The following is a 25,458-nucleotide window of genomic DNA, read 5'->3' on the forward strand; positions in this document are numbered from 1 at the left end:
TCAAACGACTCTTTTTTATATATAAACTCTTATTTCGTGTAAACGTTAGCTTCAATTCAATTCATTTTTTCATTCAAAATATATAAACAATTTAAATATACAGTGATTTGTTTTAACAAATATCAATTCATTAGGAAAATTACAACAATCTGTTTGTTTTTTATAATAAAAATTTATTATTTCATAAATTATTTTTTAAAAAAGTATTATATTAAAAACTTAGACTTTATAGATAATCAATGGCTGTAAAAGTGATTTATTTGATAAAATTTTTGAACTAAAGCTAACAAATTTCGGAAATTTATTGTTAAAATATGTCGGGAATTCTTGAAGTAACAATTATCATAATCAATACAACCTTGGTCAAATTTAATACACATGTATAATCTATATAATATTTTTTTAATTTAACAATAATCGATAATATTTCATTAATTTGATATTTAGTTTTCATCGCTGTTTTTTTTAATAAATATAAATATTAATATATAAAAATTAAAGCTCTGTTAATTTAATTATTGTTAAGATCACATATTTATATAATTAGGGATTTATTTAGGCATTTATTTTTAATTACTGATTTTTGGAGTTTTGTTCAAATTAAAAAAAACAATTAGTTTTTATTTATTTAAATAATTAAATTTACTCAGATTTAATTCCTGACGATTTTAATTGATTTAAAAAATTCGAGATTTGTTTACCGATTTTTGTTAGCTTTAGTAATAATAATAATAATAATAATAACAGTCTTTCTTCATCGTAAAAGTTCTTGAGATCAATAGATTATTTAACAGTTAATAGTTATTATTATAATAATAAGTTTAACCGTAAGAAACAAAACAAAAAAGAAAAACAGTTAATCCTCTGTTGAATATATGCTGTATATATAATATATAACTTTAAATATATACAATTAATTTAAACAAATAATAATATACTGTATATAAACAATCGCTTCAATCATTCATAACAATTATATCATATATTAATGAAAAACCAATTTATTGTTTGTTTGCATTCTTCGAAAGCTTACATTTAAAACTTCTCTGTTTAATGAACGGGTGTTGATTGGAAGCACCGTTACGTTTAGGCTCACAATTGGCAGCACTGGACACGGAATTAGTCGAATGGTATTCCGTTGCGTTCATCTCTTTATCGGTTGGCGAACCCAATGTCAGTGAGGACATGGATGACGAGAGATTCATTGTGGACGACACACTCAGTGTACTCGGATACTCCAGTTCCCGACAATCGCCGTCGTCCACCGGCAGACATGTCTCAACCATAGCCTCCAAACAGTTAACGAAAAGCTCAGCGTTGTCCAGATTGGACTGATAGGACTTAGAGAAAGGACCGGCAAATCGCCACAAACCTCCGAAACCAAATGCTATCAAATCAATAGAAATGTCAGATATGTTTAACCAATCAAAGGTTAAAAAAGCTTATACCAAAAAAAAAAGATGACTTACTTTGAAGATAATGGGGCTGTTGTTGTGCGTCTTCACAGGCGATCATATTTTGTATAATACTTTGAACAGCACTAAGAATCACCTGATCGTGACATAAGGATAATACACTATTTATCTTTGCGTCCAAAAGTGAATGTCTGTCCCAAATAATAGTCAAAATGTTAATATTATTTTCATCGGAAAAACAAACAAACAAAACAAGACTTACATAACAGGAAATACTTTGGGAAAAACTACCGAAGCTTCGGCTAAATATTCATAAAGTATCCGCATTTCGATCTCATCGGTAGTATTGCGGACAAGTGTTGCCTTTTAAAATGATAAACAAAAAACACATGAATTATTGATATTTGATTTGTCGATAACGATAAGCAATTAATTACTTACAAGAATTGTTAAAACAAGGGCTTGAGTGGGAAAATCAGTTAATACTTCGGAATCTAAGAGTACGTTATCTTCATTAGAGACGGAAACTCTGGAATTTCTGTTTTTGTCTTTAAGTCTTCCGTTTTCATCGATATCATCGGCAGCTATTGTACTGTCTTCAGGAGATCCACGGCCTCGACTACTGGAAGCGCTATTATTGTCGCCAACAGCACCAACGCTTCCGGTCGACGCCGAGTTTTCGACTGTTTTGTGTACTTTTGGTGTTGGCATAGATGAACTTCGTTGAGTTCGGAAAAGTGGTCTAAAAGAGTTGGCCGCTTCAATGTCAAGACTTTTCCAATGTTTTGCGGGATCTTTATGTGGTTGAGATAATGACTGGTGAACGTTGTGGTGAAACTGAGAATTTATCGTTTTTGTCATCTTTGCCTGTGATATGACATTCTGGTCGAGTAAATCCCACGACTTCTGTCGTCTATTGGTTGGAGTACTTGGATGTGAGGCAATGGATGAGGTGGTTGAGGGTGACTGTGGATGTAACTGATGCATAGCGTATGATGAAGCGATTATTGTCATTTGAGTCGATTGACTCACACATGAAGACATAGATGTGGACGGCGATGGCAGTGGTGTAGGTGAAGGTGTTTGTTGTGTGGGAGTTGTCGGAGGATTTTTGGGTGATGTCGATGAGCCGGTAGTGTTCGTCGACGTGTTTTGTTGCAGATCTGTGGAAAAGTTTTTAGTCGACGGCGACTCTGAGACTAGTCGTGTGATGCGATGCTTGAGATGACAACGACTTTGTACTTCTTCGGAAACGGAGACCAAAGCACTGAGATATGGCGCCGAATCCACAGTTACTTCAAATTTGTCGCGTTTATGGGGTTTGGCTATAATTCCTAATAACATATTGAGTACTCTCGCTGTTCGTGAAACAGTGGTCGGCGTCGGATGTCTATAGCCTTTAATAAGATGTCCTACAAGAGCGCAGTGAAAGTTTGACTTAAAGCTTAGACCAACTGAATGATCCAATTGTTTGAAATGCCATTCGAGCGGTTCTCTTGTAGACATCATTATGTTTTTTAATGTATTGCTTTCAAATAAGTTCATTGAGTCGAGTGTATGAAGATTTTGCTCCAGAAGTGCTAAACCGGATGCATATAATGCCATTTCATCCAATTGGAGCACAGATATGGCCACCCAGAAGAGCGCCCTATGAATGGGCGATTCGGGTGCTAAAAGAGGTTGCAATCGAGTCAAACCCATAATTATGGCTTCAATGAGTTGCAAGTCTTGGAAAGACTCGAGTGCTTTGACCAGAATTCGCAACAATTGTTTTACTTCTTGATCTACAATTGACTTTGAGATACAGCCGAAGACTATGATAGCTCGTGGCTGAAGAGCTGGATTGTAGCGGAATGCAAACGATTTTGATAATTCAATCCATTGTTGCAGCCAATCACAGTTCGGGATGTTCTTCATGCAGGCTTCCATTATCTCGAGCAATGCATCGGTGATCACTTCCAATGATGCCAATGGCATACGATCCTGAAGTTCACCAATAGATGTATTAAAAGAGCGATCCTGTGGCAGATAATGGTGTCGATCGATACAGAAATGTCTGCCGTGACTACCGGTAATTGTTGATCGAAATGCTGTGACAGCAGCCGACTTGACTTTACTAATACCAAACAAGAGGTAAAACTTTGGCAAAGAGAACTCATCCAAACTTAATCGCAATAATCGTTGTGTTTCGCCACTGAATGATGGCTTAGTACAAGTGCATAGAGAATGTATTATATTGATAACCAGTCCGTGAATGGATGCTCTCAACGAAACTGGACCGGTATGTACCAGCAGTGTTACGATATGGAAAAGATATGGCAAATGATTGGCCACATCCAGACAATTATTGAACGACAACATCAATAGATATCGAGCAAGAATTGCGATGTCGTCCCACATTAGATGCTGTTCCAGTGTTGATGTCGGAGATGTGCAAGTTTTCTCAATTACTCGACAGAGTCTACTAATTACTTTCATGGCAACCAACTGTACGTTAGCCGAGGCTAATGCCACTAAAAAAATTAACAAATAAAATGTCAATCAATATAATCAAATCAATCAATTGATATATGTATACATACCAGCAGTGTCCGCCATAATTTCTGCCTGTGAACTGCCTAAACCTCCAGTGACTGATCGCTTGATAAAACTATCGAGAGTTAAATCAAGTAAATCGGAGACCTGTCCGATATTTCCCCATATCTTTGCCTGAATTGATGGATACATTTCCACTTCTTCTATTGTCAATGTAATCAATTTGTCGAGAATTGTGGCCACTCTTTGTCTTTTAGTGTCATCAGAATGTTTACAGAATCGGGTGAGGTTTGGCAGCCATGGAGTCATGTATTCGAGACACAAGTGCTTCAACTCTATATTAGAGGCTCTGAAGCCTTGTATACATTCTTCAAGAAACTCGAGGGTAAGATGAGACGCGTTTATGGATAGCTTTTCACTTATTTGTTTAATAAAAATTGTGTTATTTGAAGGAATACATAGACCAGCCGTTTCCAGTAGTTGTCCCTCGATTTTGAGATCAAAAGTACCGGTCAGTGCACACAACAAATTATAGGCGGCAGTTCTGAGGTTCGGGTCAGCACTTCCCAGATTGAGAAGCGCCATATTAAGTAGTGTTCCGGGAACGTCTTTGGGTCTGATCTTTGTGTGCACTGTTACCGAATCGGGTTGCGATAGTTCCCAACGGGTACGGATGTGTATAATTGCTTGTACTATAGAGTCACAGTCATTGTGAATGAAAGATAGCGGTCCGCTCTCATTGGAAATGGTAAGTGTAAACTGATTGTCGTCCACCAAACAGACCTCTTCAATCTCAGAGGCATAATAAACGTCATTAAGTAATACTGAATGACTCAATACTTTGGTCTTTTCGGCGGATGTTATTTGTATAGCACTGGGACCCACTTTGATGGCCACCTTTGTGTCCTTGTGAGACAATTTTAGCGCATTGTTAAATACTTTCAAGTCTTCCTCCAGCGATAGTGTGGCTCCGGGCAGTCGTTGCTGATCAACCTCTATATAATCGCCTAATCTTTGCGGTGTATCAATGAAAATGAGTTTACGATTGCCTCTCAACGGAATGAGCAGTCGGTCGTGATATTTGGAGTACTCCCTGACCCATGAGTTACAGTTGTATATATAACAGGCAACTATTTTTTCATAAGCTATTTCTGGTAGAACTACAAACCATTTTTGTAGGAATTCCGTCTAAATTTATTAATAATATTAATATTAATAAACTTTTAGAATATTATTGTAATGTATTTTTTAATGAAAAAAAACTTACTCTAAATCTATTGTCAGCACCGGTATGAGTAAAATCAATGACCACTTCAAACGGTTTGTGACAAAATGGTTTCAATGTAAGAATCACATGATATATAAGTAAATCGCCGTTTGTTTCTCCAATTTTATATCGTCGGCCAATATAATAAAATACAGGATTACCGGCCTTTGAAGTGCCCGCCATATAAAATATATTCAGTGACTTAATAGACTTGAACTCATCTTTTTCATGCATATTATGCTTAGACATGATTTCCTCAAATTTAGTGGATGTCATATCCATTGAATTCCATTGACTATCACTTATAGTCTTATGTTCGGGTGGTCCTAAATATGCCAATAGTGTCGCCATTTTATCAAATGGACGCCTGCCTACTGCCTTGTGATCCCTAGAGCTGGACAGGTAGTCACCAATCTTTTCCTGATGGTTCCATAATAACCGATGCAATGCATGAACATTGGCATCGCTAATGAATGACAAATTATGACTGGCCTGATGGTCAATGGTCTCGCAATCGCTGGTGATTTGAACCACCCAACGACGTCCGGCTTCAAAATTGGATCTCAAGAAGTCATTGAATGGCAACATATGCTGCTCTTTGCTGAACTCGACGTGATTTGCGATGTTCTGCAATATCTTCGACATAAGCATCAATCCTCGTTTGATCTTAGAGATTGGCTGTTTGTCAACGATTCCCATTTCATATGGTGACACAATCGCCGGATTTATGAATCTCAGAAATATAACGGTACCGACAGCACTGATATTGTGCGGAAAGTTAGGAAACCTCTTGTTTAGCACTTGATATAAACAGTGACACATTGATCTCAATTGCGATGGAAATGTTTCGCCCGACATAATTATGGCGTTAAACACCCGTTGTGTCAAAACTAATAGATTTCGTCGATTGGCCTCAACATCCTCTCCCTCTTCCAGTCTTGCGGTGTCCACTTCGTAACTAAGATTACTGGCCGGCAGTTCTATTACTAATGGTTTGATTAATGGTTCCAGAAGTGCTTTTAAATAGGAATTTCCATATATTTTAAAACAAAATGCCATTATCTTTGAGCCCAAACTGTTTCCACGAAATAAAGTAGTCATACAATCGGAAACTTCAACTTCTTTGTAAAACATATTCCATAAAAGTGGTGATAAAAGATGTTTTGCATCGAAAAGTGTCACAAAAACTCGGGCCAATTCATCCATTTGAGGAGTCATCACAACTGTTGCCAACGCCATAGCAATCGGCAACTCTCCCTTCTCGCCAATCATTGTAACCAATTGGACTAATTGTTCGTAACGATCCGCCAAAACAGTTTCGGCTAACATATCAAACTCAGTGCCCTGTTGTAAAATTTTTGTCAACACTTCCATAAAAGCTGCCCGCGTTTGAAGATCTTTATGATATCCCAGGCCTATTGAATGCATTAGACCGGAATCTATATTAGCACTTAAAAGGTTGGACATGGCTTGTATAGTACAGGTGCGCAATTCACTGAGTTTCGAGGCCTGTAATCTAGCGTATCGAGAGCTGACATCATTAGGATTAGCCACAACTGACTCTTCAGTGGGCAGAGCTTCACTGCATTCGTTGAGAAGATTCATAAACAGTGAAAAGTATTTTAAGAAAAGTTGTGACTTAGCCTCCATTAGGTCTCCTCTATCGCTCTCTTCAGGTTGAAGTGGTAAACCAAGAAGTAGTGCGGCCACGGCTTGCATACATGATTGATCCAAATCGCGCAGCAATGGTGTCAAATCAGTGGAACCGGGCGGTTGCATCTGATGCGAGTTACCCATAACCCAATCGGTAAGATATTCAACCAATTTGTTTCTAAATTTCATTTCTTGTCTAAACGATAGGTCATCCCTGCGAGCCATCATTGCTTCAACCAATTGACAAACTTTAGTCTTGATATGAATAAAATGGACATTATTTGAGTCCAAATGGCGAACGTAGCGAACGATGGCTAACATCATGACCTCAATACTGGTTAGACCCAAGTGTTCGTTCGTGTGTTCGATTTTGTTCTCGAAGACGCTCTTCATTATGAAGATAATATGTTCAATAAATTGAGTGCTCGTATCAGTGAGTATGACCTGACCCATTGAGTCGAAAAACTTTTCGACCAATACTTTTATTTGATCGAATAGTATAGGATATAATGTTGGACTAATCTCATGGGCCACCAGTTCCTTGACATGTTTTTGGATCTGAGTACCGAACTTCTCGTTATGACAAACCAATAGTTTGAGTACTTGGCCGACAAATTGTGTGACCGGACAGTATTGTAGTGAATCTTGAGCTGAACTCAACATTGAGCCCTTACGGCTAGCATCGAGTAGTATGGAAACCGGCATATTTGTCTTAGCCGATGGTGATTTTCTCTGGAGACACACACCTCCCAGTGCGCACAAGAAACCGGTCATATTTGCCCATTCATTGATCTGGTCTTCCAATTCATGGTCAGTACTTTGATGAGATGCGCGGCGCTTACTAACAGTTCGATGAAAGCCATCCACCTGTCCCTCAACAATATCCAGTTTGGCTTTTGGATAACTAACTAACAGTTTGGTGGCCGCATCCCAGTTCATAAAGGTGTCCTCCCAGGCTTGAGAGCAGCCTTGTGTGCAGTGCTCAATCTTTCTCAGTAAACCCATAATCCGTTTCTGTAGGGCTGCCCTACCAGTGGTCAAAATATTGCTGGAAAGGGCTAATTCTTGATAGACATGATAATTTGGTAGCAAATATGTGGCCGTCAAGTCGTCCTGACCGCACCTGATGTCAGCTTCTTCGCACAGTAATGCAAAGCAAGACATGGCCACCAAAACTGCATCTATATCTATGGACCACAAATACATAAAGAAGACAACTTCGAGTTTGATGTGCGCCTGTTTGCAGATAGCTATATGAGAGCCTAAATTTGCATATTCTTTATGTCTCTGAAGAAAAGCGTTTCTGTATTTGAGTACTTCCCTCAACCACTTGAGAATCTCTGTGTAATTAACAATTTGATGTTGGATCAGCTTTTGTGAGATTGAAAACAACACTTGTGACGACACGTCCCAAAACGTATTGATAGGTGCTTCCGGATTCCACATCTCTATATTATCCGGTAAATGAAGAACAAGCAGTGCTTCCATTGCTTCCTGTGCCACATCGGGCATAGATGGCTGATGAACTAGAGATACCAAACCATTGATAAGCTCAAGAGTACTACTCTGAATTTCATGGCCAGCCTTTCCCTGATTGTTAAGCATAAGCATTGGATTGGCGTGAATCAGACGAACCATCCATAGAAGTAAATTCTTATAACTTAAACCCTCTTCGGTTGTCTTTTCCTTGAACTTAGTGATGGATACCTTGTCTTTCAATGTGAAACTCTGTATTTAAAAAATTACATATTTATATTATTGTACAAATAAAATAATTAAATTTATAAAAATATGTTATATAATTTTTTAATATATTTATATTTTTAAATATATTTTTCAAATATCTTTATATTTGATATATAAAATGAAAAATTATTTTTTTTAGAGCCAAATGAGTTACAGACCTGACAGAGCTATTGGTTTTTTTGGTAGTGAAAGTGAGAGAATTGAATGCAAGAAAAGATCAAATTTGAGTAATAAATTGTTAATAAATTATATTTTTATAATTATAATAATTAGGATATAGTTATATTTAGATTCAAATAAATGGTGACAATTACCTGAATCATGCGAAGTGGTGTATGAGTGATACATCCCTGAGTTACTTTTGTCAAAGTGTCGGTAAACATAATTCTCAATTCAGGAGCTTTACTATAAACAATGTCAATGAGTGGCCACCAGGCGAGCCGTGGCTGAGTGACAATCCGGTACAGAGAGCAGACCAACACAAAGTGATACATCGATGGCGAGTTAGGGTTAAGACAAACCTATAAATTTCAATAACAACAGTAATACTAATTTCTTAAGATTACCGGTAATTAACTTATAAGCCATACCTTTAGGGCTTCATTATTATGGGGAGTAATTCGAAAAACAGATACAAAACAATCTATCATTAGATCCACGTCTTGATTAATATTAGATTGACTTCTGATAAAAGGCTTTGAGTTAAATAACAACATTTTCAAATCATTGATAACAGACTGAACCAAAGCAAAGACAACATTGTTTGAGTCCAGAATATTGATATAAGTGGACGCTTTGCAAAGCTTAACACAGGTCACGGCTGCCGCTTCCGTCAACTGTTTGCTGGACGAATGCGGGACTAAAGCTTTCTTCACATTATCGATGAATTGTCGCTTTCGGATGTGCTTTGGAGAACAGGGCGCACCAGAGTCGGCGTTGACAATCTCTTCGAGTATTTTTGGACACAAAACCAACAACATTATCTGCAGTGGCCAAACAGTGGCCCGACGTTTATTATTATTTTCAGCAAAATTGTCTAATAAGTCAAAAAGTCTATCACAACAATCGGCCAACTCCTCGTTGGGCTTTCTCTGTAAATCCATAAACTCTTGAGGATATGTGTCCATCCAATTCCAAATGGCTTTCTCCAAACTCGTCATTAGCACCATATGAGCACTTTTGCGAAGACTCTTAAATTTGAGGTTCACTTCACTGAAAAGTTTAATAAGTCGTCCGACGTCTACATTAATGTGTTGTATTAGCTCTATATCTATAAAATCTGGATTCTCTTCGTTATTTGTCGACAATTCTTGTAATCTAAAAAAATTTTTTTTTTATTAATCGGTAAACAAAATACACAATAATTAATGTCAAAACCTGGCAGATATGCGACTAAAGACGGCGTTAAAATTATTTAAACTCAAAGCAAATAACACTTTTGAGGCCAAAATTTTTAACTGAGCTGCCATTGGATTCTCGTTTGGTATATCAATAAACTGTTGATTAGAAATATATGTTAATCTCAAACAAAATGTTACCTTTTTTTCGCCACCAAATATGACAAACCAATACCTGACATAATTCCCGTAACAATGCTTTAACATTCATGGCTTCATCAAAACGGGTCGTCTCTTTGGGCTGAGAGCTGAGACACTTCTCAAGTGTGTCTAAAACAATAAGCTGTGACTCATAAAAGTTACGCTCAAATTCTGGCTGAATCTGACCGTGAGTTTGGGCTCTCTTCGGTGATCACATAAGTTAAACAAATAAATTCATTATTAATATATATTATAAATAAAATCATTTGACACCACTTACCATATCGTTGACTGAATGCAAGATCTTAGTCAAGCCAGAGATGACTAACGAAAACTTGTATTTACTAATATTGATCAGCGATTCCTTGTTTTGTTCGACATTTATACGGGAATGACTTGTTTGAGGACCACTTCGACACGGAAGCTGTCAACAAATATTACCATTCATTATATAAAATAATAATTATTATTTCATTTCATAAAATTAATGTAACAAATATTTTAATTACTATTTTAACTCTTATCAATAGTTTATAACTTTACAGTACTATTATAGGCTAACTTATAATACTATAGTTATAATTTAAAAGTATAATAAAGATTTTAAAAATTGATAAAACATATAATGATTTTTAATTACCTGTTCCTCAAATCGGGTGATCAATGAAGAGACCCATTCAACGGGCTTTTGTGTGGCCATTGGATGTGCCGATCGGGTGATCACTAAGAGTAACGGCTTTTAAGTATTTAATTCAATCATATTATGAGTCATTTGATAAGCAAATAGTGGTTTAGTAGTGATTGCGCTAAACATATAGTAATTTGATATGAGTTTCACTACAATCCATGGATACAATCGATCAATGAATTCTATAGTTAAGCCATTATTTGTTTTATCATATCTGATCCAACCAGTCCTTCAAATGCCAGTCCTATTAATATTATTAATATTAATATTGTTGTTGTGATTATTGTCGGCCAAGGAGTCGGACAACCAGTGAAGCAATGCGTGTGAAGTAACAGATAGTATGTTATGTTATGAAATGGCACTCAAACCGATCGATATCTTTGCGATCAATACCACACTCATGATAGACAATGTGATGACAGTACTGGTAGACAGACAGACAGTCCCACCAATCGATATATTTGATATTACTATAGGATGTATACACAGATATGCTATATATATACACAAACACTATATACTCTATACTACTATATATCGGATTTAAATTAAATCTCTTTTTATATATTTGTTGTCTTTCTTTAAAAAACAAACTAAAACCAAACCATTGGACAGACTGATCACTACCTGTTTCGGTCAAATCACTTAATGTCTGGCAATCGGCGGTCACAGTGTTGGCCGACTTCGTGAAGCAAACTTTGGCCAAACATTTGTATTCATTCATAAATCATAACCAAAACAAAAAAATAAGTATTCAATGAATGAATAGCTTTATAATCGCTAATAGTATTCATTCATAACATTATGTATACTATTGTTAATATAGACGTATCAATGCTTTTACGCTTTCATTCATTAAAACACTAAACAATTCAATTGTTCACACATTACGTACAGAATTTTAGAGGGGATTTATTGAGTGTTACATTAATATTAAATACACAATAATTTAGGGAACTATTCAATTGATATGTTATATATGAAACTAATAAACTTTTTCAATAACAAAGATCTAATCTATAAATTACGTCAAATGTATTAAAACAAACATTACATTGAAATTAAATGAAAGATCTGTCAAAATGTTTGACAATTTGTAGACATTATTGATGTTTTGAATTAATTTTTAGCGCTAAATGTGTTTATTAATAGCATTTGTTGTGTTCAATGAATTTCAGTGTTTTTTTGACAATACATTTGATTAGACAGTAATTAACTGATCATTTGGTGATACTTTACAGACAATCAATGGTCGATACGATGGACACGGATGACGTGGACAAGAAACAGATGACTGATTCGGGTTCAGTACTACCGATTCCGTGGTAAATGACAACTAATTTGTTGTCTTAAATAAAACAGATATTTTTAAAATTAATTATCTCAAGGCTTGAAAAGTATCGTCCGATTGATTTCGAGGACATTATTGGCAACAAAGAGGCCATCAGTCGGTTTGATATTTTCTCGAAGAAGGGCAACATTCCTAATGTCATACTTTCGGGTCCTCCCGGTGTCGGAAAAACAACTGTAAATAAATAGTTTTATCATTTATTGTTGTTTTTTTAATTAATTGATTTATTCGGTGATAATAGACAATCCTATGTCTTGCCAGACATCTATTGGGTTCCAACTATAAAGAAGCGGTTCTTGAGCTAAACGCGTCCAATGAGAGAGGCATTGATGTGGTCCGCAACAAGATTAAGATGTTTGCGCAAACTAAAGTGACATTAGGTTTAGGAAAACATAAAATTGTGATCTTAGATGAAGCGGACAGTATGACTGAAGGCGCACAACAGGCCTTACGCAGGACTATGGAGGTGTACTCGAAGACTACACGATTTGCGTTGGCCTGCAATACGTCCGAAAAAATCATTGAACCGATTCAGTCTCGCTGTGCAGTCATTAGGTTTACAAAACTTAATGATAAACAGATCGCTGAGAAACTCATAGAAATTTCTAAGAAAGAAAATGTTGAGTTCAATAGTGAGGGAATTGAAGCCCTGGTGTTCACAGCACAGGGCGATATGCGTCAGGCCATCAATAATCTACAGTCGACTAGTGATGGCTTTGGTTATATAAGTAGTGATAATGTGTTTAAAGTATGTGATGAACCGCATCCACTGTTCATCAAAGATATGCTGAAGTTCTGTACAGAACAAAACATTGACGAAGCCATGAAAATAATGCATAAATTATATAAATTGGGTTATTCTCCGGAAGATATCATCACAAACGTGTTCCGAGTGACCAAAACATATGATTTGCCAGAATTTCTTAAACTAGAGTTCATCAAAGAGATCGGTTTGACACACATGCGGATCACACAAGGAGTCAACTCATTGTTACAGTTGTCATCTTTAATCGCAAGACTTTGCAAAAAAACTTTAAAATCATAATTCAATAATTTGTTTGTTTGTTTTCATCACATATTTTTTAAATAAAACTTTTAATAGTAATCAACACAAATAAAGTTACGGTAATGTCATTTCAAATAATTTCTTTTAATTTGTGGCAAACTTATTATATTATCATTTGTGACCTTTAATTGCGAAATTTCAGCAAATGTTTTGTTAAACTCCAAACTGTTTGGCGAAGACAACCAATTGTTGTTCGCATTAATCTCTTTAACTATTGGTTTATTATTGTCTTCATTTTGAAGACATTGTAATTGATTTCTTAAGATAGCATTTATTTTGAGAGTTTCTCCCAATGCATGTCTTAAGCGTTTGACATCATTCTCTAGTTTAGTGATGTGCTCTTTAACAACGTTATCGATGGGACCTAATGTTTAAATGTAATTCAATAACAATTTTTTCAAATTATCAAAATTTTTAAATTTCTTGCCTCTAATTAATGGTATTGTATTTTTGTTATCTTTGGCTAATGAATCACTAATTTGTTGTGATATCGGAGATCCTTTCATAATCAACTCAAACTGTAAATCTTGAAAATGTCATATTTTGGCAAAAATTATTTATTTTTTTTTATTAAATCATTTATAAATATACCTCTATTTTGGATTTTCAAGTCTTCAATCTCTTGATGAAGTGATGTAATCATTTGCTGACAGTCCTCTCTAACAAACTTTAAGTTTGCCTCTAATTGTTTAATCCGAAGAAATGGATCCAAATTGTTTTTAAGGATTCTTTCTGAATCTAAATCAATACTTTCAATGCTATCCAATCTTTGTCTCAATATCTTAACCGACGCTTTGGGAACTGTCGGTGTATCACATCTGGCAATTGGCGGAAGTTTTGCGGTATTCCTATTTGACGGCGACTTAAATCTAATACTATTGCTTACTATCGGTCTATCGGTTAGATCAGAGCCGAAAGCAATTCTTGAGCTAAACTGTTGATGAGGTAAATGATGCGATGACGAGGAACTGTATATTTTAAACGGACTCTCCATTTATGATAAGCTTACCGTATATTAATAGTTTAGTATTACTTAATGCTATTTTTCGCTACACACAGACCGGGTCAGTGTTAACCCTTATCTTTATAGATCAGTGATTACATTACCAAAGAGTAGTTTTGAATTATAAATGATATTAAATATATATTTATGTCAAACAAAAATAAATAAATATTCATAAAAATAATTCATTTATTATTATTATTTGCAAAAATATCTCAATTCAATCAATAGTGTTGTCATAGAAATTGTAAGTTTTTAGTTATAAAAGAAAGTGATTTTTCTAAGGTTAGCCTCAATAATGTCATATAAATACAATACTACCTACTAATACATTAACTTTTATTTTTTATAATAATTATTATTATGTAAACGTTTACTTTGAAAAACATCAACAAAATAAGTCCAATAAATTATTTCAACATCCGATTTACATAATATTTAATGAATTTTCAACAAAACCGTAGGTATCGATAATTGCCTAAACTTTTTTTATTTATATAAACAAAATATAGTTTTATTTAAAAAATATTTGTTTTTATATTTACATATTTTACTACAATACCTATAGACCGGCGTTTTTGTTATCTTTGTTTGACATTTCAACTATAAATATATCATAAATTTTAATATTATTATTATTATTGTTTCTATGGATCGATAAGACAATTATATTTATAATTTATATATAAGAAGCGACTTTTCTTTGGTATATTAAAAAATAAATAAAAATAAACTTATTTAATGATAGCAACAATAATTTAAGACCTTTAATGTTTAATTTATTTTTCTTATATAATTTTGATGAAACTTTTTATGAAAATTCTTTGGAAAATCAAAAAACATTCATTTTTACATAATATATATATATATATTTAAATGGATTGAATATTTTTGGAATAAAATTACAGATAAATTATATAATTAATAAAACTTAAGGAGCGGATCAACAAAAAATAATAAAAAGATTATAACAATTAATAGCTTTTTACAAATAGAAAAAGCGATTACAAGTCTGTCTTTTATTTAGGTCTCTAATATTTATTATTAATATTATAAATATATATATAATATAAATTTTTACGTATTCATAATATATACAAAATATTTTAAATATAACTTTTATGGTACATATCATTAGGTCTTAAGAGTTTATGTACAGAAACTCAATCATTTTGTGTATAAGTTGTTCATTAAAATCGATGTCAAATAAGCTGTTCATTCAATTCGCAAATAAACTAATTATTTATGAAGTGATGAGATCTTCTACAATATATGATATATATATATATTAAAATTAATTCAATAGACTTTCATTTTTAATTTATTTAAAACATTTTTTTAAATAATATTATTAATTAATATGTGGATGAAAATCTCAAAGTTAATAATTGAAGACAAAAATAGACATTTTAAAAATAATTAAAGCAATCGACAAACTGTACTGACAAAAAAAATAGTGGATTCGCTTTCAATAAAATATGATGAGTTTTATGGATTATATATAGAAATATATATTGATTTTTAAAATCTAAGCAATAGTTAATAATAAATTACATTTTGTTTAAACTCAACGACATTCCCATACTTTAAGCGAATGGTCTACAGAACCGCTCACAACATAAGGAGAGGTCGGATGAAAGTCTGGTTTAAAAGATTGTAAGAAAATTAGCGAAAAGATTATTAATCAATCAATCAATGGTTTACCTATTGAGGTACAGAAGTGTGAGTGCGCGCACTCCAGAGTTTTGTTCAGCCGTTTATTCAATATATCCCACACTCTAATTGTCTTATCATCGGAACAACTGACTATGTATTTGCCTCCCGGATGCCAACATATACCGCGCACCCAATTATCGTGTCCTATAAGAGTAAACAAACAGACGCCGACACTAACGTCCCAAACCTTTATTGTTTTATCGCGTGAACCGCTGGCCAAAAATGGACCGAAAAGCTTATTATTCCTTTTAGACTAAAAATATAATGTAATTTTTACAGTTAGTTATAAAACATTCAATAATCACAATAAAAACCTTTACATCATCTATGGCTTCATTTAAGGAGTTTGAGGCCGAATCGGGAGCCCATGCAATGCACTCGACTGTGTGGTCGTGATCTTTCAAAGTTGACTTTACGTCTCCGTTGGCCACTATATGCTCATTTGAGCTTAGAGTCCAAACAATTATTGTCTGGAATAAAATAATTTAGTAATTGTCATATAATTAGTTTGTCATTAAAATATGTGTCAATTACATGATCTTTAGAACAGGTGGCCATAAGTGCTCCATCTTTATGGACTCTTACAGACTTAACCCAATCCCTGTGCCCCGAAAATGTCTTAATACAATATCCGGTCATCACTTCCCACATTTTGACGGTCTTATCCCGTGAACATGAAACCAAGTGATCACCGGCCGGTAGGAACGTTACAGATGTCACATTGTGGTCGTGTCCGTGTAATGTCTTAATGTTCTGATAGGTCTGGAAATCCCATAACTTGATGGTCATGTCTGCAGAACACGAGGCAAGTAGTTTGCCGTTTGAATTAAAAGCTAAGTCTTGGACGACATCAGTGTGTCCTTTAAGAGTACGTTCATAATCGCCTGTCTCGTAATCCCATATTTTTAAAGTCGCGTCCTCTGAGGCCGACACAAAACAAACGATAAACGGATGAAATATAACTCTAGTAATCGGCAGTTTGTGGCCTTGAAGATGGAACCGTTCGGGAGGCCGAGGAATCCATTCAGTGGGCGATCGTTTGTCTCTCATCGGTGCGCCTGAGATGTACTCCTTCTCTACTTCTCTTAGTTTTTCCTCTAATTCTGTTATCTTCTTCACTAAACGTATAACTGATGTCCATTTCTTTTCAAGCATTCCTGACTGTGATTTGTCAAAATCGTTGGGCTATTTGAAGACAATTAAGTCATCACACAATCACCATAAAAGTCATATAAAATATCAAATGACAGACCAGTTTGGCCTCGCGTTTGAAGGCATCCAAAGCATCGGAGAAACCGCTTGAATAGAGATAGTCTGCGATCGCATTATTCCTACGGATGTCAAGACAATTATCACCAATTAATTGATAAGTATTTTAACAGTTATGATAACAATGCTTTCAATGCAATATATCATTGATATTAACATATTGTGCTAAATAATAGCATCGATTCAATTAAATGTCAAATTCATTCATCATTTTTAAAAATAACTTTTCGGATCAATTGGTGATCAAAATGAAAGAAAAAAATATGTAACAAATAGTTTTGATTGTTTAAAAAATATGTTTTTTCATAAAACAATTATAAATTTGCTTTGAAAACAAATTTTAAATGCAATGCAATAAAACATATTTAATGACATAATGAGTGAAAAATGAAAGCAATTTACACTTTATTATTATTATTACTATAATAACGACTAAAATCTAAAAATATGTCAAAAATCGATACATTGATTGATAGGTTAATCAATCAATCATTAGATGCAAATGTGCGCTCATTTTGATCACCAAATTAATTGTATTATTACTATCGCTACGAAATATCGATGTCATCGGCGGTCAAAACAATCAATACTTACAGCTCTTCCCGCTGTCGTTGAGTTAAAACCATTTTCATGTTTTCATTCAATAATTATTAGACGAAGACTTAGACGTCAAGAAATAATAATAATAATAACAACAATAAGTTAATTATAATAATAAATCGGCACAAGAAATGACACGAAGAAGAAGAAACAGTAATGCAAACAAAAAATCACATTTGAATTCAATATTGTATTAAATAAGTCAATAGATCTGTCAGTATTGACGACTACTCGTCATCGATGTCTTCAAGAAGGCAGAGAAGATGTTTGGCTGAAGACACTGAAGACACTGATAACACACAAACACAGTAATCAAGTGATCATACAATCAGTCATACAATTGGGTTATTAGTGTTTATTTTGATAACAAATAATAAATACAAATATATATAAACAACAAATAAATTGCAAAAATAGTTTTTAGTCAACAAATGAGTCCATCGAGTGATCGGTTAATAGTTTGGCGTTAAATATGCAGTAAAGGTGTCGACAATTGCCATAACAAACACATATAACATATATTTACTGTAAATTTCACTTCAATGCGATTGTGAGTCCAATACATGAAATCACTGATACATTGCATTCAATAGACAACAACAACACTGTCTATGCGTTTCTCATTCAAGTCAATGCAAAATCATATTATTATTATTATTACAGAGTATTACTAATACTGTATTAGTATTACTATTCATATCATTACTACTAATATTATAATACATACTAACAGTCAGTCCGGCCTTACGTTCGTCGCTCACAACCGAAAATGGTTGCCATGAATGACGTCAGACAACAATTACGTCAACTAATACTGTCATTCAATTGTGTGTATTGTCTATGTGTGGGGGAGTTGACAGTTGTCGACGTTATTGACGACCACAATGACAACGATATGTTGAACACCACGTTTGGCACACTTTCTAAAAGGTGTCACCACTTGTGTCCACACAAATACTTTTTACGGTCGATAACTCCCTTTAATTCCCTTTCCATGCAATGATTCATAACTTATTTGCCAATGTTTTGGGGGACGACATCCCAGTACAGGGCTGTTCGCTAATGTTGTCCATCCCTTACTTCAAACTATAATACATTTGGTTTAGAGATAAAGTTTAGTTAGTTTTATGTTTTGTTAAATAATTTCAAATTTATCACTAAATTAATCTTTGATAATAAAAATGATTTATTTAACTATTTTGTTAGTGAATTGTGAATTGTGGAGGGTGGTTTTTCCAAATTGTATGCACATAATACTGTATCATATATCATACATGTATATGGGTAGCTTTGGTGACCCCCCTTTTTTGGAGACCCCGTATCTGTAAATGCAAACACTTTTTATATACAGATTTTTGTCTCTCTTTTTGAGCTAAAGTTTAATGAAATATAAAAATGTTGTATTGTTTGACATCCAATGTATAAACGTGTGTTTCAATTGACAAAAAATCATTATATAATTGGCTAATAAACACTACAAAACACATACACAAGCATATGCTTCCTTGAATTAATGTATTGTACTGTATATCAAGTATTTACATTAGTTTACAATTATTGTATAATAAAGCTTTTTATTGAAAAATTGTATTTGCAATAAAAGTTTAAGATTTTATAAATGAATTTTCATCCGAAAAATAAATAAAAGCTTAAAATTCATGAAATATTTTTCACTAACTTTTTCCATATATGAGTCACTAATTCAAGCCTTGTATTCACACAATTAATTTCAGGTTTCTCTCTACATAATACTGTATATAATATATACTATATATTATATATACATTTTTTTACTTTCATTTTTTATATTAATTTTATAACTCTATCTCAATGACAGTATTAAATTTTTGTTTTTAATAATACTGTATATAAAAATGTTTGACAAAACTTTTTACTTAACAAAATTAAATCGCATTGACGTTGAAAACCCAATGTTTTATAGCATAACACTGAGGCATAACTATTAATAACAATTTGTATATACATAAAAAATATAAATATGCATATATGTAACATAAAATATTTAACATAAATTTTTATAGTTAAATCAATATGGTTTAGAAAAAAAAACAATTGAAATTATAATAAAAGCTTATTGTTATTATAAGTTATAATTTATAACTATTAAACTTTATAACTGAAAATGAGAGCATTTATTATTGATTACATATTTTTCTTCATAAATAGACAGTAATTTTCAAATAACAGTAAAAATTAATAATAGTAACAAATATTATTATTTCTGGTATTAAAATACTCTTTTTCTATGATAACAAGTGATTAATAATAATAATGGGTTTTACTATACATAAATTAATCGTTAAATAAATGATATTATTTTACAAAAACAACAAAACGTTTTAATGTAATAATATGAAAATACTATTTTTTCATACATACAAATAAATGAATATATATAAAAAAAAGTCGTAAAAATAATTCAAATATTTTATACAATACTATAAATCGTTTAATTTATCCGTAAAAGTCATACATTTATTTGTGTCAAAATTGATCCGACGCTTCGCTGATGAAACTTTTGGTGTCGATGTCAATGGAAGTAATGTCCGATTGTTTGTCATATTAATTACTTCTTGTGGTCCACTTGTTATCGGTTTGAATCGGTTCAATGATTTCAATGATGTTGTCGGCAATTGTTGGCCGACAACTGTTTCGGTCACTGTATTGCAAATCTTTTTACTAACATTTGCATTCACATCAACAGTAGTATCAGTAAAGATAAACTCTTTACGATTACCCTTTTTGACAGAATTAAACAAAAACTTTTGACTATAACTTTCATTTGAGTCTTCATCTCTAAAACTTTTACTCATAATTATATCATTGAAAAGTAATTCTTCGATGTCTTTAAATAAAAGTTGAGCTTTTGTTGTGTCGGCTTCACTGATATCAATCACTTTTCCAGAGGCCGTCTGAAAGCCTACAAATTGTTTGGATTTATCACATTTTTTCGAACTGTTCTCACAAACAAGTTCTTCAAAGTCATCTGTCTGTATACACACATCACTCTTTTCAAGACAATCGGCAACTTTATGACCATTGTTTAAGTCATCATCAGTTTGTTTATTATCATCAATAGCTGTTGAATTTAATCGGTGTCCCGAATTTGTGTTGAGATCATTAAAGAAATGGTCATCTAATGCCATATCAAACGAACTGTCCATTCTATCATCATTTATCTTGTCTTCATTAAGACTCAAATTGTTCATTGAATTAGTTGTGACTTCTTGTGTGTCGACAAAGGGCTGATCAAAGCATTCAATTAGATTTAAATCATTCAAATCAACAGTTGGTTTATTATTATTATTATTCTTAATATCTGTCGACTCAGTAGTTTTCATCACTTTTCTTGAGCTCTGAAATGAGTTCACAGTGTTATCCAAATTAATATTCAAATCACTGAAGTCGATGTCATTGAAAACCATTGAACAACTCTTTCGTTTATTTGTGTCACTAATATTGCCATTGATTGTTGTGTCATCTCTTGATGTTGTCGATGACAGCAATGAAAACGATGAGTGACCAGCTTTTGGTTGTTGACGAGTGAACACCGATTGAAATGATACGTCTGTTTTGTTGTCGCCATCGAATGGGTCGACAGTTAACACTTGTTTTGATGTCTTGAACGATGTATTGTTTGCATTAACATCAATACCAATATCTGAAAAGTCAAAATCGGAGAAGAGATCCGAGAATTGTTTTGAAGTATTTTGTGGCAACACTTCCACTGATGGCTTCGTAGTCGTTGTCAGCTTTTGATCGTTGTTTACCTTTCGGCGCCGTTTTGGTCGCATAAGACCAGTTGGTTTCGACATTTGACGGGTCTTCGGTGGACAACAAACGCCCGAAACAAGAAATAACAGCAAATATTTGAATGAATTCAATGATGACATCAATTGTTAGTAAAATGCAAAACATTGTTATAATTATAAGCAATAATAGAGACAAACATTGTTTGCATTTGAATTGTTTGCTCAAAAAGTGCCGCAAATTTCAGTAATCAAAACAATTGTTGAATCCATTGGTTTACACATTCATCGCATCACTACATACTCACTAACAATCAATAACGTCAATCACTATTTAAATCCCTTATTGATTGTCCCCAACATTGAAAGTAAACAATAATTATTTTGTCAACACTTTAGCAACAATTGCTATACATTATTGATGACTAGTAATAATCACGTGATTAACACGTATAGCAATTGTATTGTTGATTGAATTTCCTTTTCCTGTCGTTCATAGCATTCAAGCATTCATTCAGTCATTCATTGATTGAATGAATGGTGTGTTTGTCTACACATTGATTGCAATTGTCGTCTAATTTAATACCTATTTGTTGGACATGAGAGCGAAGGTTTGTATTGACAATCACTTCTTCGACTATCAACACTTGATTTGATTACTTAATTTAAATCATTTGCTGATTGTTTGATCCAAAAAGTGATGTTTTTTAGTTTTAATTAATTTTTTCAATTTAATGGTGTGTTTTAGTGGCGGAAGAAGAGAATGAGGAGATTGAAGAGGAAGAGGAGGAAAATGAGGGAAAGGTCTAAATAGATGGACGAAGATTGACACCAACGGATGATACGGCAAATTAATCCGATGGTGAGCACAATATTATTGGCTTTTCATGGCTTAAGGGAACCATTGGTTCCGATTATGACAACACTCCTAACGAGTGATTCGATGCAAACCATGGATGTCATCATTAATATTGTCTTGAATTTAATAATAAAATACTTTGTAATTAATATTAATTGCAATAAAAAAGTGTTTCTTAAAATATATGATTTGTTCATTCAGTTTATCTCAATAGCCATTAAGCAATGTGTGATGTGTTGGCCATACATATGCTCGCAATGCTTGTGTAATAATTATATGTATTAACATTCAATTTATTTTTTAATTAAGTGATTATAAATATAAATAAATATTTATAAACATTTATCGGTTAAACAAAACATTAATTAAAATCAGTAAAATTTACTTAAAATCACTTAACAATAATAATACGTTTCATGTTTATGACTAGATATAAAATAAATACATAATCTAATCAATTGGTAAAAATATTTACCAAAAAAATTGATTTCATAAAAAATAAATGCAATATAAATTATTGTAATATTAAAATAATTCACCAGAAAATCAATAATTATCATAACTAGAAGACTAGAAATTTTTAGTGCAATTGTTTTAACAATTTCGGTCATCAATTTGGTCGGCTTTTTTGCCGATAGCATCGGGATTGGCGAGTGGATCCAAATCAGCAAATAGATTGAGCCACGAGGCTATACTGTCACCCGGTTTGGCCTATAAATTATCATTAACAGGTAAGTATAAAATTATATGAATCATTTCTAAGTTACCGTATATACAGATAATAAAGCATAGATTTTATAGTAAACTATTAAAGAAAATATAATAAATAAATAAATAATTTTGCATTACTAAGCATTTTTATAAGATTTACATTGTAAGGCTTTAAAGTATTTTTGATAACTTATCAAGTTGATTTTTTAAATAAAAAATTTACTATAATTTTTTCATAGTTTACTATACAATATATGCCATTTTTATGTGTTATCATAATTATTACTTTATCTTTATTTGCTTTCAAATTAGGTTTCTTATTATCCTTCTGTCCATCCATTTTGGTGTTCATTGGATTTATTGGTGCATTCAATTGAGGAATGGATGCATTCATTGGATTTGTAGTGAAATTCAATGGATTCAAGTCAATGAGCTGACTCGGCATAAATGCGTCAAAACTAGTGGGACTGTGTTTAGCACCGGCACTAACATTGGCACCAATGACTGGAGTGGTCGGTGCGTTCAATATTTCACTCAATAAGCTCATGTCATCCAATTTTCCATCACTTAATGTAAGAATATCTGCATTTTGTTGCTCTTCAATAGATTTAGAGTCTTTTTTAACGCATTTATCTGAGTTTTGATCAAAATTGAGATCAAGTAATGAATTGTTTGCCTTTGCATCGGCCGAACCACTCTTTTTGGATTTATTTTGACTGTTACTCAATAACTTCTTTCCACTGGATTTACTCTTTTTGTTCTCTTTATTCGCTGGTTTTCGTGTGTCATCATCTCTATAGTCGGCATCAAAGAATATGAGACGATCCTTGTCTTCATCGTCATTATCATCGAAAATCTTGCGAATGTCCGCATCCTGAGAGGTCTCTTCAGCCAATTTTCGACTGGTTTCAGTCAACTCTTTTAATGTCGTAAACTCATAGTATTGGTAACCCTTGAATGTGTCGGAGACGGCATTCATAGTTTTAGCCGTCTTTTCCCAAAATAGTAGTGATGTGTTCTGATAGCCGACCAAAGCGTTTGAATACATATTACAACGCGAAGCACTCAAGAGATCGACTTTTTGAATGCAATCAATTTTCAAGCGATCAAAACGGGCTTTGGTTTTGCGGACATGACTCTGGACTTTACGAAACTTTTCCAATTGTTTATAAGTATCCGGATCTAACTGTTGTGAAATGTCTTTCATCCAAAGCAATGCAGCTCTGTATGCAGTGCGGGCCGACTCCATCTTATCAATGGTAAGCATAGTGTCGGCCACAGCACGGTATTGAAATGTCTCAACTTCTTGATAGAGTCGGACCAATGGATTTCTCAATTGGATGCGCTGTTGTGCGGTATAGCAAAGTGTTTTACCCGAGGCCGACATCATTTTGCCGGCGCGTGTCTTATCAAGTTTGGCACACTCTTTGAGAAATCGTCCGGCGGCTGATTCCTCGTGAGCTAAGCCACATATACGGTCCTGATATGCCTCGAGAACTGAGATCAAGTTCTGACACGACTCGTCTATTGATCGCAATAACTGTTGGAAAAAACGATTGATTAGCTATTAAATGATTGATTGGTACATAAATAATAATCAATTGTAAACCTCAAGTTTGGCGTCGAGTTCAGCATCGGATGCGATAATACAGTCATCTTCTTTGCCTTTGAGTTTGCGAAGGAATGTCTGTTTTGTTTGCCAGTAATGTAATTGCATTTTCGAGAGCGCAGAGTCATCGTATCGCTCGACGTATCGGTCATAGGACTGACCGTACAGACCATTGCTGTCAAACAAACAGAAATAACACATCAATACATGTCTGACAATGTCTTAGACACCAACTCTTGACAGTCATATGTTTGTCTCACAAGAGGTTTCGTCACGAGATTTGAGAAACAAAATACTCACGAGTTTGACATTTGCAACGATTGATTGATTGATTGATTCACCACTCAATTGGATGACTAAATGATGACAAACAATGTCTACGAAGACATGGTATTCATTGATGGTATCACTCAATGCCAACACAACTGTCACTCAAATCGATTCCAACGACAACTCAAAGAGTCTGTCAATCACTGGATTTTGAAAACAGTCGTAAATAACGTGACGTTTGACTCAAAAACAAACTAAATTAGTGATTAAAATGTTTTATATTAAAATTAAATTAAATATTTAGTTAATATATTTTTATAAATTATTATTTATTTAATTGATTTATAAATTAAATAAAAATTATAATTAATTAAAACAATTTTAAGTCATAA

General features: G+C 33.4%; 4 protein-coding genes and 1 long non-coding RNA gene across 7 annotated transcripts; 2 read left to right on the forward strand and 3 right to left on the reverse strand.

Annotated features, from left to right (window-relative positions):
• Positions 1-938: 938 nt before the first annotated feature.
• Positions 939-11,373, reverse strand: LOC128965598 (neurofibromin-like). The gene is made up of 12 exons (XM_054312311.1): positions 10,795-11,373; positions 10,435-10,578; positions 10,189-10,356; positions 9,994-10,112; positions 9,207-9,933; positions 8,931-9,137; positions 5,218-8,598; positions 3,998-5,138; positions 1,857-3,928; positions 1,678-1,778; positions 1,470-1,606; positions 939-1,387 (listed from the first exon to the last, which is right to left on the reverse strand). The coding sequence occupies exons 1-12, from the start codon at positions 10,852-10,854 to the stop codon at positions 1,002-1,004; spliced, it is 8,643 nt and encodes a 2,880-aa protein (XP_054168286.1). The 5' UTR covers positions 10,855-11,373; the 3' UTR covers positions 939-1,001.
• Positions 11,374-11,982: 609 nt separating this feature from the next.
• Positions 11,983-13,315, forward strand: LOC128965298 (replication factor C subunit 2-like). Its single transcript, XM_054311953.1, has 3 exons — positions 11,983-12,167; positions 12,231-12,369; positions 12,435-13,315. Exons 1-3 carry the CDS (start codon positions 12,091-12,093, stop codon positions 13,236-13,238), a joined length of 1,020 nt encoding a protein of 339 aa, XP_054167928.1. The 5' UTR covers positions 11,983-12,090; the 3' UTR covers positions 13,239-13,315.
• A 2,355-nt stretch (positions 13,316-15,670) lies between these two features.
• Positions 15,671-18,522, reverse strand: LOC128965612 (lissencephaly-1 homolog). 3 transcript variants are annotated; one of them, XM_054312339.1, is made up of 7 exons: positions 18,374-18,522; positions 17,842-17,908; positions 17,231-17,309; positions 16,513-17,163; positions 16,293-16,448; positions 15,967-16,231; positions 15,671-15,903 (listed from the first exon to the last, which is right to left on the reverse strand). In XM_054312339.1, exons 2-7 carry the CDS (start codon positions 17,877-17,879, stop codon positions 15,830-15,832), a joined length of 1,263 nt encoding a protein of 420 aa, XP_054168314.1. In that variant the 5' UTR covers positions 17,880-17,908; positions 18,374-18,522; the 3' UTR covers positions 15,671-15,829. The 3 variants fall into 3 exon arrangements, with proteins under 3 accessions (XP_054168314.1, XP_054168312.1, XP_054168315.1); XM_054312337.1 differs by having other exon boundaries at positions 17,842-18,522; XM_054312340.1 differs by having other exon boundaries at positions 16,299-16,448; positions 17,842-18,521.
• Positions 18,523-22,015: 3,493 nt separating this feature from the next.
• Positions 22,016-22,659, forward strand: LOC128965444 (uncharacterized). The gene is made up of 2 exons (XR_008484686.1): positions 22,016-22,228; positions 22,366-22,659. It is a non-coding gene; the product is annotated as an uncharacterized LOC128965444 (long non-coding RNA).
• A 363-nt stretch (positions 22,660-23,022) lies between these two features.
• On the reverse strand, positions 23,023-25,296 carry LOC128965354 (islet cell autoantigen 1-like). Its single transcript, XM_054312029.1, has 4 exons — positions 25,097-25,296; positions 24,797-24,971; positions 23,474-24,727; positions 23,023-23,187 (listed from the first exon to the last, which is right to left on the reverse strand). Exons 1-4 carry the CDS (start codon positions 25,105-25,107, stop codon positions 23,071-23,073), a joined length of 1,557 nt encoding a protein of 518 aa, XP_054168004.1. The 5' UTR covers positions 25,108-25,296; the 3' UTR covers positions 23,023-23,070.
• Between the last annotated feature and the right edge of the window lie 162 nt (positions 25,297-25,458).

Source organism: Oppia nitens, unplaced genomic scaffold (assembly GCF_028296485.1).
Source record: "Oppia nitens isolate AA-2021 unplaced genomic scaffold, nextdenovo-longstitch-racon4-pilon3 scaffold17_pilon_pilon_pilon, whole genome shotgun sequence".
NCBI lineage: Eukaryota > Metazoa > Arthropoda > Arachnida > Sarcoptiformes > Oppiidae > Oppia > Oppia nitens.

Bases quoted from the DNA above. Each gene is read 5' to 3' on its own strand.
- LOC128965598 (XM_054312311.1), bottom strand. From the start codon at position 10,854: ATGGCCACACAAAAGCCCGTTGAATGGGTCTCTTCATTGATCACCCGA. The intron at 9,138-9,206 runs GTATGGCTTATA...TGAAATTTATAG, and splicing joins ATAATAATGAAGCCCTAAAG to GTTTGTCTTAACCCTAACTC. The intron at 8,599-8,930 runs GTAATTGTCACC...TTTTAAATACAG, and splicing joins CACCACTTCGCATGATTCAG to AGTTTCACATTGAAAGACAA.
- LOC128965298 (XM_054311953.1), top strand. From the start codon at position 12,091: ATGGTCGATACGATGGACACGGATGACGTGGACAAGAAACAGATGACT. The intron at 12,168-12,230 runs GTAAATGACAAC...AATTATCTCAAG, and splicing joins TCAGTACTACCGATTCCGTG to GCTTGAAAAGTATCGTCCGA. The intron at 12,370-12,434 runs GTAAATAAATAG...CGGTGATAATAG, and splicing joins CCGGTGTCGGAAAAACAACT to ACAATCCTATGTCTTGCCAG.
- LOC128965612 (XM_054312339.1), bottom strand. From the start codon at position 17,879: ATGAAAATGGTTTTAACTCAACGACAGCGGGAAGAGCT. The intron at 17,310-17,841 runs GTAAGTATTGAT...TGACATCCGTAG, and splicing joins CAACGACAGCGGGAAGAGCT to GAATAATGCGATCGCAGACT. The intron at 16,449-16,512 runs GTAATTGACACA...ATTTTATTCCAG, and splicing joins CCACCTGTTCTAAAGATCAT to ACAATAATTGTTTGGACTCT.
- LOC128965354 (XM_054312029.1), bottom strand. The intron at 24,728-24,796 runs GTTTACAATTGA...TTTTTCCAACAG, and splicing joins AACTCGACGCCAAACTTGAG to TTATTGCGATCAATAGACGA. The intron at 23,188-23,473 runs GTAATAATTATG...GATAATTTATAG, and splicing joins TGAAAGCAAATAAAGATAAA to GCCAAACCGGGTGACAGTAT.